Here is a 12,186-nt window from a genome sequence, read left to right on the forward strand (position 1 = left end):
TCCCAAACAAACATTTGTAAAGCATTAAAAAATATTCATTTCTCTGTGTGAAGTTTATTTGGCAGCAGTGTCCCGAGGTCACAGTTTGATTGACATTAATTGGTGCACATCATGGCTAACATTCATTCACACTGAGCAATTCATTCACATCGGCACCAACATTCAATGCATGCCAAATTAGACAACTACAACAACTGGATTGCTTTGATGCTGCTGAGAAATTAAAAAAGTGATCATTTCAAGAAAATTCTCTATAGGCTTATAATTTTCCCACTATTTATACTTGTATACTTGTATACTGTGCAGTAATAACAGTATTGCTATTTACATCATTATATATACAGTGGCATGATTCACATTTTTCTGCCTTTGATGCCTTATCTTCTATTTTTATATTTCTACATTGCTATTATTTCTACATATATTTACATACTTCTTATTTTCTATTTTCTTATCATTTCTCTATACTTATACATTTCTCTGTTCTTGAATGGCAGCATCTGTAACGTTTCCCTGCAGTTCTGAAGTTAAATATAAGGAGCTTCTTTTTTCCATGATGTCTAAGCAGGTTTACAGACATTGATAATGACATGCTCAGAAAAGTCTAAGTCACACTGATGATATGTGTATCATCATCATCATCTGTATGTGATTAAGTAATGACTCAGAGACAGAGTCCTTTGTAGAAAACTCAGCTTTTAAGGGGTTTAAAGTGCCTACTTGCCCATTAGCTCCGTCTCACATCCAATGCTGCAGGTTCCACTGTTGATGGTATTTATAACCAGCCAAATCAGCGGGAAAAACTGCATTACAATAACTACCTCCCCATGCACCTGTCACTTTCCGCTCACACAGCTTCTCTGCCTTGTGTCCCACCCCATTCAACTCTCATGTGTCGATTTTTCTAAAACAGCATGTTCTTGGTTTTAAATAAAAGATAAAAGATGTCATAATAATTTCTGGATACAAAACTAAACAACAAAATAAGGCTGTTGTTCCAAAAATGACTGACATCAGCTTTCAAAAGATGACTCAGCTTTTTCTGATCTGCCATATTGCGGATAAGGTATCGCTGGGTAACAACACTGCTTAAGTAATGAGTGTATGTATTTCCAGCTTTAACCACTGCTGTTATTTTTACTGGAAAGGCACTGTCACAGATGAGCCTCACCAGACAAACATGTTGTTTGTCTGGTGAGGCTCAATTGTGACACAGACAACATCCTCAGAGGCTTACTCCCTCTTGTTCCTTGAAAACCGAAGAGATATGGCACGTGTTTTCTTTGTTAATGCTCGGCTTACAACCTCTACCTGCAATCCTGTCTGTCCCCAGTGCCACCTCATTTCTCTGTCCTGACTCTGCCACAGTCTCTTTGTGTCCACCTGTTGCTCTCCCAACTCACTCACACTCCATTTGTCACTCCTCATATTCTCAGTATAGTGATATTTTTTACCTTTCATTCAGTTCAGTTTGTCAGTGTTTTACTTTAAGTAGATTTTAAGAGGCTGCTGTACACTTTGGTTGTTGTGAAAATCAACATGTGACCCAATAACTATGTTAGAAAGGGCCAATCTCTGCCTGTCTTTCTGGCCAGGAGCCCAATAAAGACAGCACATGGATGGCCCTACAGTTGGCCTGTACTTCCTGCTTGTGTAAGAGGTATTAGGTGGCCTCGGAGCAAGCAGGAGAACATTGTCCTCCTGATTCTATTACACAGAACAGAGCACACACATACACAGACAACTGCGCGTACACAGCACATAATGATGTGCTTTTTATCACAATTTTGCTTTCCCCAAAATGGCAAACATATTATGCTTGCGTAACCTGAAACATAATTATTTGAGGTTACAGTAAATGCCCATTGGCTTGTTCCCTCCCTTTTATCACCCTGACTGCGACTGTGGACTGAAGACTAAGAGGACGCTCAAGGACTCATCATTAGGAGTGGGAGAATAAATCAATTCTCTTAAGTATTGTAATTTTTCTTTTTATGATTCCTGAATCGAATTTTTGACTGCTGAAACAATTTTCTATATAAAAATAACTAGTCTGTTAGCTTGATGCTAACATAGAATTCCCATTGATGTGCTAAGAGAAATTAGCATCACAATTGCAGTAATATCTTCACAATCAGATCCATTTTACTTCACAGGCTTGACATAAAATGACACGTGTTCAGACTTTTAGTCATATATTCCATCTGATCTGTGGAAATGAAAAAGTTAGCTTCTAATTTGCTAACCCAGTCTATTATTCTGGCTTCACAGTAACTAACTACAGCAACCTCAAAGGGTCAAAAATAAAACTCAAAATTCTTTTTATAATGCCTGAATTTATTTTTTGACTGCTGAATCAATTTTTTAAAATATATTTAAATAACTAGCACTTAGTCCATTAACTTGCTGATAACATATAATAGGAATTCCCATCGCTGTGCTAACACAAATTAGCATTGTGGTCACAGTAATATTATCTTAACAAAAGCATCCATTTTATAAATTACAATAAATCTTAATATTGAATTGCACTACTTGTAGAATCTAACCTAAGTATCGTGACAGCATCGTATCAGGAGATATACTGTCCCAGGTCTACGCAGCATGCTGTGAATAATTCATACCTCCTTCCTTTTTGTCTTTATTGCGCACCAGCTTGATTATATAACACTGTTTATAATCAAATTGCATAATCAACTCATTGTGATTCCTTGGTGTCTCCTTGTCCTTACAGCAAAAAACCTTATTGTACCCCCACAGGGGTTAGTCGGGGGAAATAAGTGTGTTTACTTGAGCACTAAACTAACAGAAGGGATACTCAAGCGTCTAGTCTCCTCCTTCAGAAGCCGCTTGTGGTGAGCAGCCACGCCCTGCCCTCTCATCAGGATTAGGAGTGGAGGAGTAGGGAGGGCATTGAGAGGGATCTCACACAAACATGCGAAGACTCATCCACAATAGCACTTGTTGTAAAAGAGACACAGGGGAGGGGCAGGGATCAGGGGAGTCAGACATAGTGTGACTTGGCAGGCAAGATGTAGTTGGAGAAAATGAGGAAAGTGAAGATTATCCACTTCCTGAGGTCAGGCAGTCTATTTGTGTGTTGACATATTAACCTAGTTTTGCTAAAAAAAAAAAAAGTAGGACTACCTTCAGTGTGCAAACCAAAATAAACTCTTCTGGTTTATTTCTGTGTCTCTCTTTATGCCACATTTCAGGTTTGGGTCTCCTTTCTGGCTCTGTCTCTGTGTGTGGAGGTTAAGTCTTCACAGCTAAAAAGGACATGGCTATTTGTAGTTCCTTTCCCTCCCTTGTTCAGCCAGGAAGCTATTCAAACACTCTGCCTCGTAAAAAAAAAAAAACTAGGCTATTATGCCAATGGAGGATGGTGCAGGAGAGCTGCAACTAACTTTTTTTTATTATAAATGGTCTGTAAGATGTTACAAAAAAGAGTAAAAAATGCTTGTTCCAGTTTGTTAGGGTCCTAGATATTGTCTATTAATGTCCTATTTGTCAGTCCAAAACACAAAGATATTTAGTTTAATGATATAAAACAGAGAAAAGCAGGAAATGCCCAGATTTGAGAAGCTAAAATAGAATTTTCTGCCAATTTGCATGAAATTTTCTTTAACAATTAAGTGGTTATCAAAACAGCAATGAGGTTCAATGCTGAACTTCTTGCCTGAAGCCAAGCTTTAGTTGACCTTGTACAAACTGTTTTAATTATTAGTGGTTATCAAATAATAACAAAGACTAAAGTTAATTGTCGTGTTAAATCTAGCACTGTAACATCATTTTGTCAGTCTGCTCTCAGGTTAGCATTAAGCTTTCTACAAATTAAATCAAGTTTGCTGTTTGTGCACAAGGAAATAAGTGTATTTGGTTTAAACAAATCTACCAGCCTGGTTTTTGTCTGGCTACCTGAACACTGTAGCCTAGAATAGTTCAAAAATACTGTATCATGTCATTTCTTTGCACTGTTTCTTCTGTAACTCATGTTCATTCTGTGGTTGTCGACAGCCACAGAACAAACATCTAAAATTCAATTTTCTTTGTGGTACAATGGCTTCCAAATTCACAGTACCTTGTTTTCTAGGGGAATCAATTTTTTCTCTATCAGGCTGAGCAGTGCAGCCTCGAAGGTGAAGGCAATTTGAATCTCCTTTCATTGGCATAGCCGCATAGAGTCTGGTGGAAACTCTACACTCAGCACTTGAGGTGAGGTGCTTTGTACTTCACAAAGGCAGAAAAATTGCCAATTCATGGTATACTGTAATCAAGTAGCCTTGTACTTGGACCAGGCGGAATGCTACTTATTGTTTTAAAGGATATGACCTTTACAAAGGAATTAGAGGAAAATGGTACATTTCTGTGTCCCCGCTGGCTGGCATTCTCTCTTTCTGGGGTTAGAATGAACCACCTGGCTCAGAGGTCTTTTCAGGTAAACACACAATTAAATATATGGTAGGAGAGTGTTTTTTTTTTAAGTCCCTGCTCCTCTTGTTGTTATGGAGAAGGGCTTTCGAGTGCCCTATTATCTGCACACACCAGAATCCTCAGGCTGAAAGGGTGACCATGAGATGCTCACCATCACTACCTACAATTATTGCTACTACACTTAAAGTCCACCACACATTGCATTGACAAGGCTGCCAACAATCAAACCTAGCAAATGTTGCATCAAAGAATATATTTCTAATTCATCTGCCGACATAAAAAAAAAAAAAAACTCAAGCAAAAAGGGGTCGTCTTCTTCTCTCGCTGGTTTTCCTTACTCTTCTATATGGAGGACTGGACTACTGAGGAACAGGAATAAAAAAAAAACAAAAACAAACAATGGCCCTGACCTTGTCCAGGTGTCGCCATGGAGACGAGGCCTCACTATAAAGCACGCCCCACTGTGTGCTACCAACAGGCCAGCCCTGTCAAAGACATGCCTGACAAGTTCGAGGGCTAAGTGAGACACATCCTGCAGGGTGTAAACACTCACGTCTACTAGTAAGACATCTACATTTGCGTGTGAATGAATACATTTACAAAACATGTTGGATTACTGCACGACTGACGAGACCCCAAAATCAGACTGTTTCGGAACAAGGAACCTGAGATCTATTTATTAAAGCTGAGTGTAAATGTACCAGAAAGATAGTTGATTGTTGTTTCTTATTCCCAGGACATCAAACAGCAATGTTTTGGGTTGTGTGACTTTAGTAAATAAACACTTAAGTCACACAATAAGACAAATAAACTGACTGAAGCTGTGGTAATTCAGCAACTTGCATGTTCTGTGTAGTAAAATTACTATTTTTTCTAAAGGAGTCTGGTGGCTATGGAGAGAGTAATATTTGACATATATAATGACAGTTTTTCATCAGAAAAGGCTGTCTGACAGCAAGTTAAATCACTTAAATCACACTAAATATAGTGTACAGGTAAACTAATGTTGATTCTTTCAGATGGGCTTTTTTAGGTGGCTAAGATACCCTGTTCACAGCAGTATACTGCTTAGCTTCTGTGCTGGTGGTCCTGTCTGCTTCTCCAAATTGGGGGTGTGCTGACTGCCATCTACTGTAGATAATACACTGACTACGGATAAGTATCCCATACAGCCCCATTTCAAAGAATCCACAATATCCCTTTTAAATTCCTACCACATGTGTGTATAGCCTCCAAGGCCACAACAGACAGTCCTTTGTAAGTAATCAGTAGTGAGGTAAAACGAACGTTTCAGGTGTCTCTTTCACAAGGTTGAGCGACCAACTTTATCCCTTCAGGGATAAACATAGCCTTCCTGGTAGCCTCTTAAGGAGGGATGATATCATCCCTTTCGGTCTTTCACTCATTGACGGACAAGATGTAACACTGTACTAATTTCCCTGCGCTCTGTGAATTTTGAATTGTTTATGACCACTTTGTTCATAAACATAGCGGCCAAAAACAACTAATCAGCTGATTTAAGATCATAGTAAGTCAGATATAAGTCTGCTATTAACCACATTTTAAGAATTTGGCTCATTAACTACAAATTGTATGTAGTACACAACAAATTTCCAGAGAACAGCCAAAGAACAGGATGTAAAAATTATTTCCTTCCTTAGGGAATCAACAGAAATTCACAAATACATATTTTTGGTTTATCTTCAAGGAAGCTCTAACACCCATCAACAAGTAATGACCAATAACTTTCTTTTTCATAGCATGATTGCTGTTTTAACAGTCACGATTTTACTTTTAGTCCGAGGAACTGGCTGGCTGAAATAAAATGCTGCAAGTACTCAATTAATCAGAAATGTTCAGGGGCTGCGGTGGAAACCGCTCGATTTGAGACATCTGATTTGAAAGTGTAACTGATCTCCACAGGTGTTCTTGTGTCCCATAACAATTTCAGTTGTCTGTCATTTTCACTGTCCAGTGTCCTAGACAACACTGGTCAGGCCAGTTTCTCAATTTCCCTGACCTGTGTCATTAAGAATCCAGCTTGAACACTTTGTCTCCTGCGCCCATGAAGGTATTCTTATACGACACTTATTATTCAACTTTCAACCTACATTTGTTTCCAAATCACGCTTTGCTACTTTATTATATCAAAGCCTACCTGGATCTTGTACACAGTTTGAGATAAAAGCCACCTTTCTATGCCAGAAACTCTTGTCATATCATGACCTTGACTGAATAAAAATGGTTCAACCTGAGCCATTTCATATCTCATTCATAAATCCACCTCACTACAACTCTGACCTGTGCAGTACTCACTCAAGGACAAGAAAAGCCCATTGAGTGTAACAGGCAACAGGTGGTCCATGAAAGGCCGCGGCTGGGTCTCCTGAGGCTGTGAGTGGGGGAAGAGTAAAACCAGGGACACAGAGAGAAAGAGAGCAGGTGGCAGGAGGCTTAACCTGAGCTAAAACCCATCCAATGAGCTCATCTCCACGAGCTTAGCTCAGCTTCGAGTTGTCTGTTTTCTGCCAGGAGAGCCAGATCTGGCTACTCTCGTCCAGTCAGTCGAGTCAGTCACTAGCACCCTGCTAATCTGTCTGAGCACTACCTCTTGACCATATGGTCATTGCCTGTCTGTCTGCCTCGTAAACAAAGTAATCGGTACACAATGTTTTGTTTTTCTGGGTGGATAGCATTTGGAGAAGACTGAAGTTGAAGGTTCAGCTGAGGATTGAATTACTGTTATCAGTTAGCGTTAATTTCATTATTTAACATTAACTGTGACTATATCAACATGCAATATTGTTGATGAAAAAAGACAAAATAAAAATATAGTTTAGAAAATAAAATCTCAACTAAAATTCTTCTTAATTTTCATTGACAAAAAAGAGGAGACAAAATATATATTCTATAACTCTACAAATAGCAAATTCAATTCCTTTCATTAAACAAAATAAAAATATGTTAATATTATTATAGACTACACTAAATATACAGTAAGGGTTCAACAATTTTACAAAAGCATGACAACATGATGGGCTTGGGAAAAAGAAACAAGGTGATATCTGACCCCGTTTTTACATGTTGCAATGAAACTGAGAGAAGAAAATGAGCTAAGCTAAGAAAACATAAGGTTGTTTTCTAAAAGCTATAATAAAGGGCTATGACGTTTGGTTGATTTGGAGAGAGCAACATTTGGTTCATAAAAAATAAGTTTCCTGTTAGAAAACGGTGTCTGGTAGCAAAGTAAAGCAGTGAAAATATCCTGAATATAGCATCCACTTAAACTGATACTGATGACGTTTTAGGTGGGCCTTTTTTAAGTGGCTACGCGACAGTTTGTTGCTCACCCTGTCCACAACAATATATTGCTTAGCTATTGTCCTGGTGCCCCTCAAACTGAGGGCGTGTCCACTGGCATCTATTGTGGCTAACACTCTGACTATCTTTAAGTACCTTATACAACCCCACCCCAAATAATGCTAACTATCCCTTTAAACACACGAGTAAGAAGGCAGTGTTCAAACTAAAATAGATATGTTTTCTTTGACTAGGATAAGAGTAAAATAAAAAGCCAACTACAATGTGTGACTTGTGTGATGGCTAGGGCAGGAGTGACAGTTATAGATAAACACATTGAGCCATCCTGTGACCTATAATCTCACAACATCCCTGAGTTGTTGTGACCTTCCTCACTATATCTAATCCATCCATGTCAGGTCACATCAGGTAAGCTCAACACACAGGTAAACAGCAGATTCCCTCAATCCCACCATATCAATAACAAGTGTGTATTGTACAATAAGCTCTGCTAATCCTTCCTGCTGTGAACGTGCCTCAGTGTACCTAATATAACCCAACAGACACCATACAATTCTCTCCACAGACATTATACAGTATAAATGTGCTATTCAGGCATAAAAATCAACACACCGCCAGCAAAGCTTGACAGGACACACACAAAAACATGTTTCTAGCTGAGGTTTGGTTGAGCTGGAGACAATAACAAAGCCTTGTTGTGGTGGCTGTGTCAGCGGCGTATCTACCTGCCTGCCTTCCGCTACGCTCTAATCCCCTGTGCCCAAGCCTATTTTAATGATGTCATGGCAGAAAGAAGTGCTGATGTTGTCCTCAAGAGTTGGTGTAATCAAATTACTTCTTAGAAGACTGTAGACAAACAAGACGGGCATCAGCGCCATGGATTATCTGTTTCTAGAAGTGTTCTCTAGTAAAACCCTTCAGCAGCATGAATACTAATCACGTCTTTGCATGAATGTTTCTCTCCAGCGCTGGTCAAGTCTGAGTCACTATGTCAGCTGTTGCTATGCTGTCACTTTTCTGGCTTCGTCTTGGTTAATTAAGAAATGCTGCCCACCATTATAATGCCCGCTACTGCCTCAATCAGCCCACACTGAGTGAGGAGACGCCTCAGCAAGTTCCCAGTCACGATGCTCATTATCATTACACTACACTCATCATCATCACACACTCACCAGTGGTACTGCTAAATGGTCTCCAAGAGGGACCGGTTCAGAAGCTGCTGGAGAACATAGTCCTTGTGGAGTGCTCGTCCTTCTCATATGAGAGATCACATGGTAACAACATCATTAGTCTTTGTACAGCACACAGTGGTCATGCTCTCAGGACAGTGTGATAGCCTTGGATTATTATTTTTTTATTGCTAGGATTAATAAATTCAAAATGTTTCTGATGTAAAATCTATGACCTGTGTAAGACCAGCTCTCTGCTGTTGCACATAACTGTGGCCATTGTAGCCAATCTATATTCAGTTTATTCAGAAACATTTCTGTCCTGATTTACTCTAATGGAAAGTACAATTAGCATAATGGCTCCATTCAAAGCAGTTAACTTGCCCAAAAAAAAGCCATTTCATACCAGGTAGGGAAAAAGAAAAAACATTAGATGATTGAAATGTACAGTATGTTCAAATACCTCGTGGTGTATCATACAATGATTACTTGCATTATTGACTGATCTACTTATTTTCTTCAGTAATCAATTCATTGTAAACCACCACTCAGCCATTAGAAAAAAGCCGCATAAGGGGTTTATATGTAGCAACGTTATCATGCAGAAACCTTCACTGGGTCAGAAGGACTCAGGAAAATAGTATTTTGATATTAAAGTAACACATTAGGTACACTACTGAGAAGCTACCGAATGATATAAAAACTCAAAAAACAAAAAACTAACAGATCTGCCCTTTGAATAATAGCCCATGAATCTGCTTACAGTGTAAAACATGGGTGGAATTTCAGCTAGCAATGTGAAGTTAACAACAGCAGTGTCTTCAAATGAATAATATATGAGTGAAGGCTGGTGTGCAGGTTGTTGTATTTTAGCTAGCATTTGTTTCAGTGGAATTTTATGTGCGTCTTTAGTTGGTACACAGCAAAAGCCATTCAAGACTGATCTTAAAAGATCTGTGACCAAACTTTTAGCTGTTGAGATGCATTGTGGGTAATGGCTGTGGCAAATCTGACAGGAAAGAAAAAACATTTAATAAAAAGGACCAAATCTCTGGTTCTTCTGCATCAGTTTTGCTCTTTTTAGTCTGACAATGTTATAGAAGTGCAATGCTAAACTGATGGACAGAAAAACATAATTGTTAAATAAATCTGAAACAGAAATAATTACCACCAATTGTAGAACTGTTACACAACTCATCAAGTGTGTGTTCAACCGGACATTCACTATGGCGGAGCTTTCAGCTGTGTGCTTATGAAAGAATTTGAGGCTTTCCATTAGTGGTTAGAAAGGTCACTCACTTTGCGACAGGTCTGACTCATCCAGCGTTTGTTTAAAAATGAGATGTGACATTTGAGCTTTACAAATGAGTTGGTTTTAAAACGAGCAGTTGGCTTTAGCGGGGTCCCTGCAGATACCTTATCTGTGCATCCTCATGACAGGCAGGAAGAGGGCTCTGAAACGGAGACAACAGCCCTCTGACCACACGAGCCCACACACACTGACTGACCCCATCACTCACTCACGTGCATGCATACTGTATGTGCACAGAGATAAACAGGTTACTGACACACACACACACACACAGCGATAGAGTAAAGGCCAGCCATCTCACCTGGTCGTCCACTCTGTGGGCCATGATCGTAGCCGCCTCCTCCTGCTCAGCCTCGCTGAGGGGTCGGATCCTCAAAGCAACCTGCGGCACAAACATAGTGAGCTTAGTCGTCCTTGAACTTAATCAACACGGAGATATTCAATTTACTGAAATGATAGGTTAGAAAATGAATTGAACAACACTGACAGTGCACATGATGAGCACTGCATCTTCTACAATAAATTTGTTCTTATTTACAAATGAATTCTGAAGTCTGCACTACTGCAGTTGTATCTGAAGTTATAAATGTTCTATTTTGATGATTAAATAAAGGTAGACACTCTAGAGCAGCCTTAATTCATCGAGGTGAAATACAAAAACTGCATGAATAATCTTTAAAATGTCAAGCACAAGATGTTTTTTCAGTCAACCAGATGATAAAGAACACTCACATTCTGCCTGTCCTGTTTGAAATTTTTGAATTTCACCTATTTTTTTCTCCCTAGTTTCCAGCCATACAGCCCAAACATGCATGACAGGTCAGGTAAATTGGAAACTCAAAATTGTCCATAGATGTGAATAAGATTATAAATGTATTTGACTGTGTGAAGGTGTGTTAGCTCTGTGACCTGTGTCCTGTCTTCTGCCCAGTGCATGTAGAGCTGTAACTAACAACTTTATTCATTATTGATTAATATGCTGACTATTTTCACAATAAATCCATTTATTTATATGTAAAAAATTCTCATAGTAATTTCCAAATTGATATCTTTAACTGAACTCTTTTGTCCAACCAACAGTACAAAAACCTAAAGACTCTGTCTGTATTTACTGTCATAAATGACAAAGAAAAACAGCAAATCCTGACATTTAAGGAGCTGGAACCAGCAAATGTTTGACACTTTTTCTTAGCAGATGACTGAAACAATGAATCGATTATAACAATAGTTATAGATAAACTAACTGATTAATTGTTGCAGCTCTACACAATGGGAAAGGTTTCATACCACCAGCACCCTGAACATGACAAACAGGTATAGAAACCACATATTCCACTCTCAGTCACTTCAAAACCTGATTAATATCAATTTCTCCTGAAAAAATTAAGAAACAAATGAAAGTGTTGACATTTTCCTACAATCAGGAACACTCATCTCAAATGTGAAACAGACACCTGTAGCTTTAGTGGGTTAATTAGCCTACCCTACTGACCACTTGTATAGCATTTGGCAGAAGTAAAACCGCTAAATGAGTACACGCAATGTATTATCACATGAATGCACACTCATATGTGGTTACTCAGACACTCAGATATCAGAAGAGAAGCTTTTGATGGGAGTAAGATGGGATGAAAACAGACCATAACAATCCCAGCAGTGGTGTCATGTACCCGCAGGCTGTATGTATGTGTATGTATGACCCACAGGCATATGTAATTCGTAAGAACACCGCTGATGTACTATTGACCACACTGCAGTATATTAAATGTGATACTGGTTTGGTGTTTTTGGGGTGTCTGTAATGATAACACTAATAGTAATAGTCATGGTAACAGTGCAATACTGTTCTACCACAGAGAAATATTAATAGGGTACTCTCTCTGTCAGCACCCTGTAGAAAGTGAATTACATGCTGGACAAGAGAGAGGCCAGCCACTTCAATTATTCAGA

At 38.9% G+C, this 12,186-nt stretch overlaps 1 protein-coding gene across 1 annotated transcript in view; it reads right to left on the reverse strand.

The window, feature by feature from the left end:
- The window catches only part of kif19 (kinesin family member 19), a 47,981-nt gene that overhangs the window by 33,572 nt on the left and 2,223 nt on the right, over positions 1–12,186 (reverse strand). Inside the window, exon 2 of the mRNA XM_084741381.1 lies at positions 10,538–10,618. Coding sequence (XP_084597507.1) covers positions 10,538–10,618 — 81 coding nt within the window. The remainder of the gene's footprint in view (positions 1–10,537; positions 10,619–12,186) is intronic.

This window comes from Lutjanus erythropterus, chromosome 17, assembly GCF_056507025.1.
Source record: "Lutjanus erythropterus isolate fLutEry1 chromosome 17, fLutEry1.hap2, whole genome shotgun sequence".
NCBI lineage: Eukaryota > Metazoa > Chordata > Actinopteri > Lutjaniformes > Lutjanidae > Lutjanus > Lutjanus erythropterus.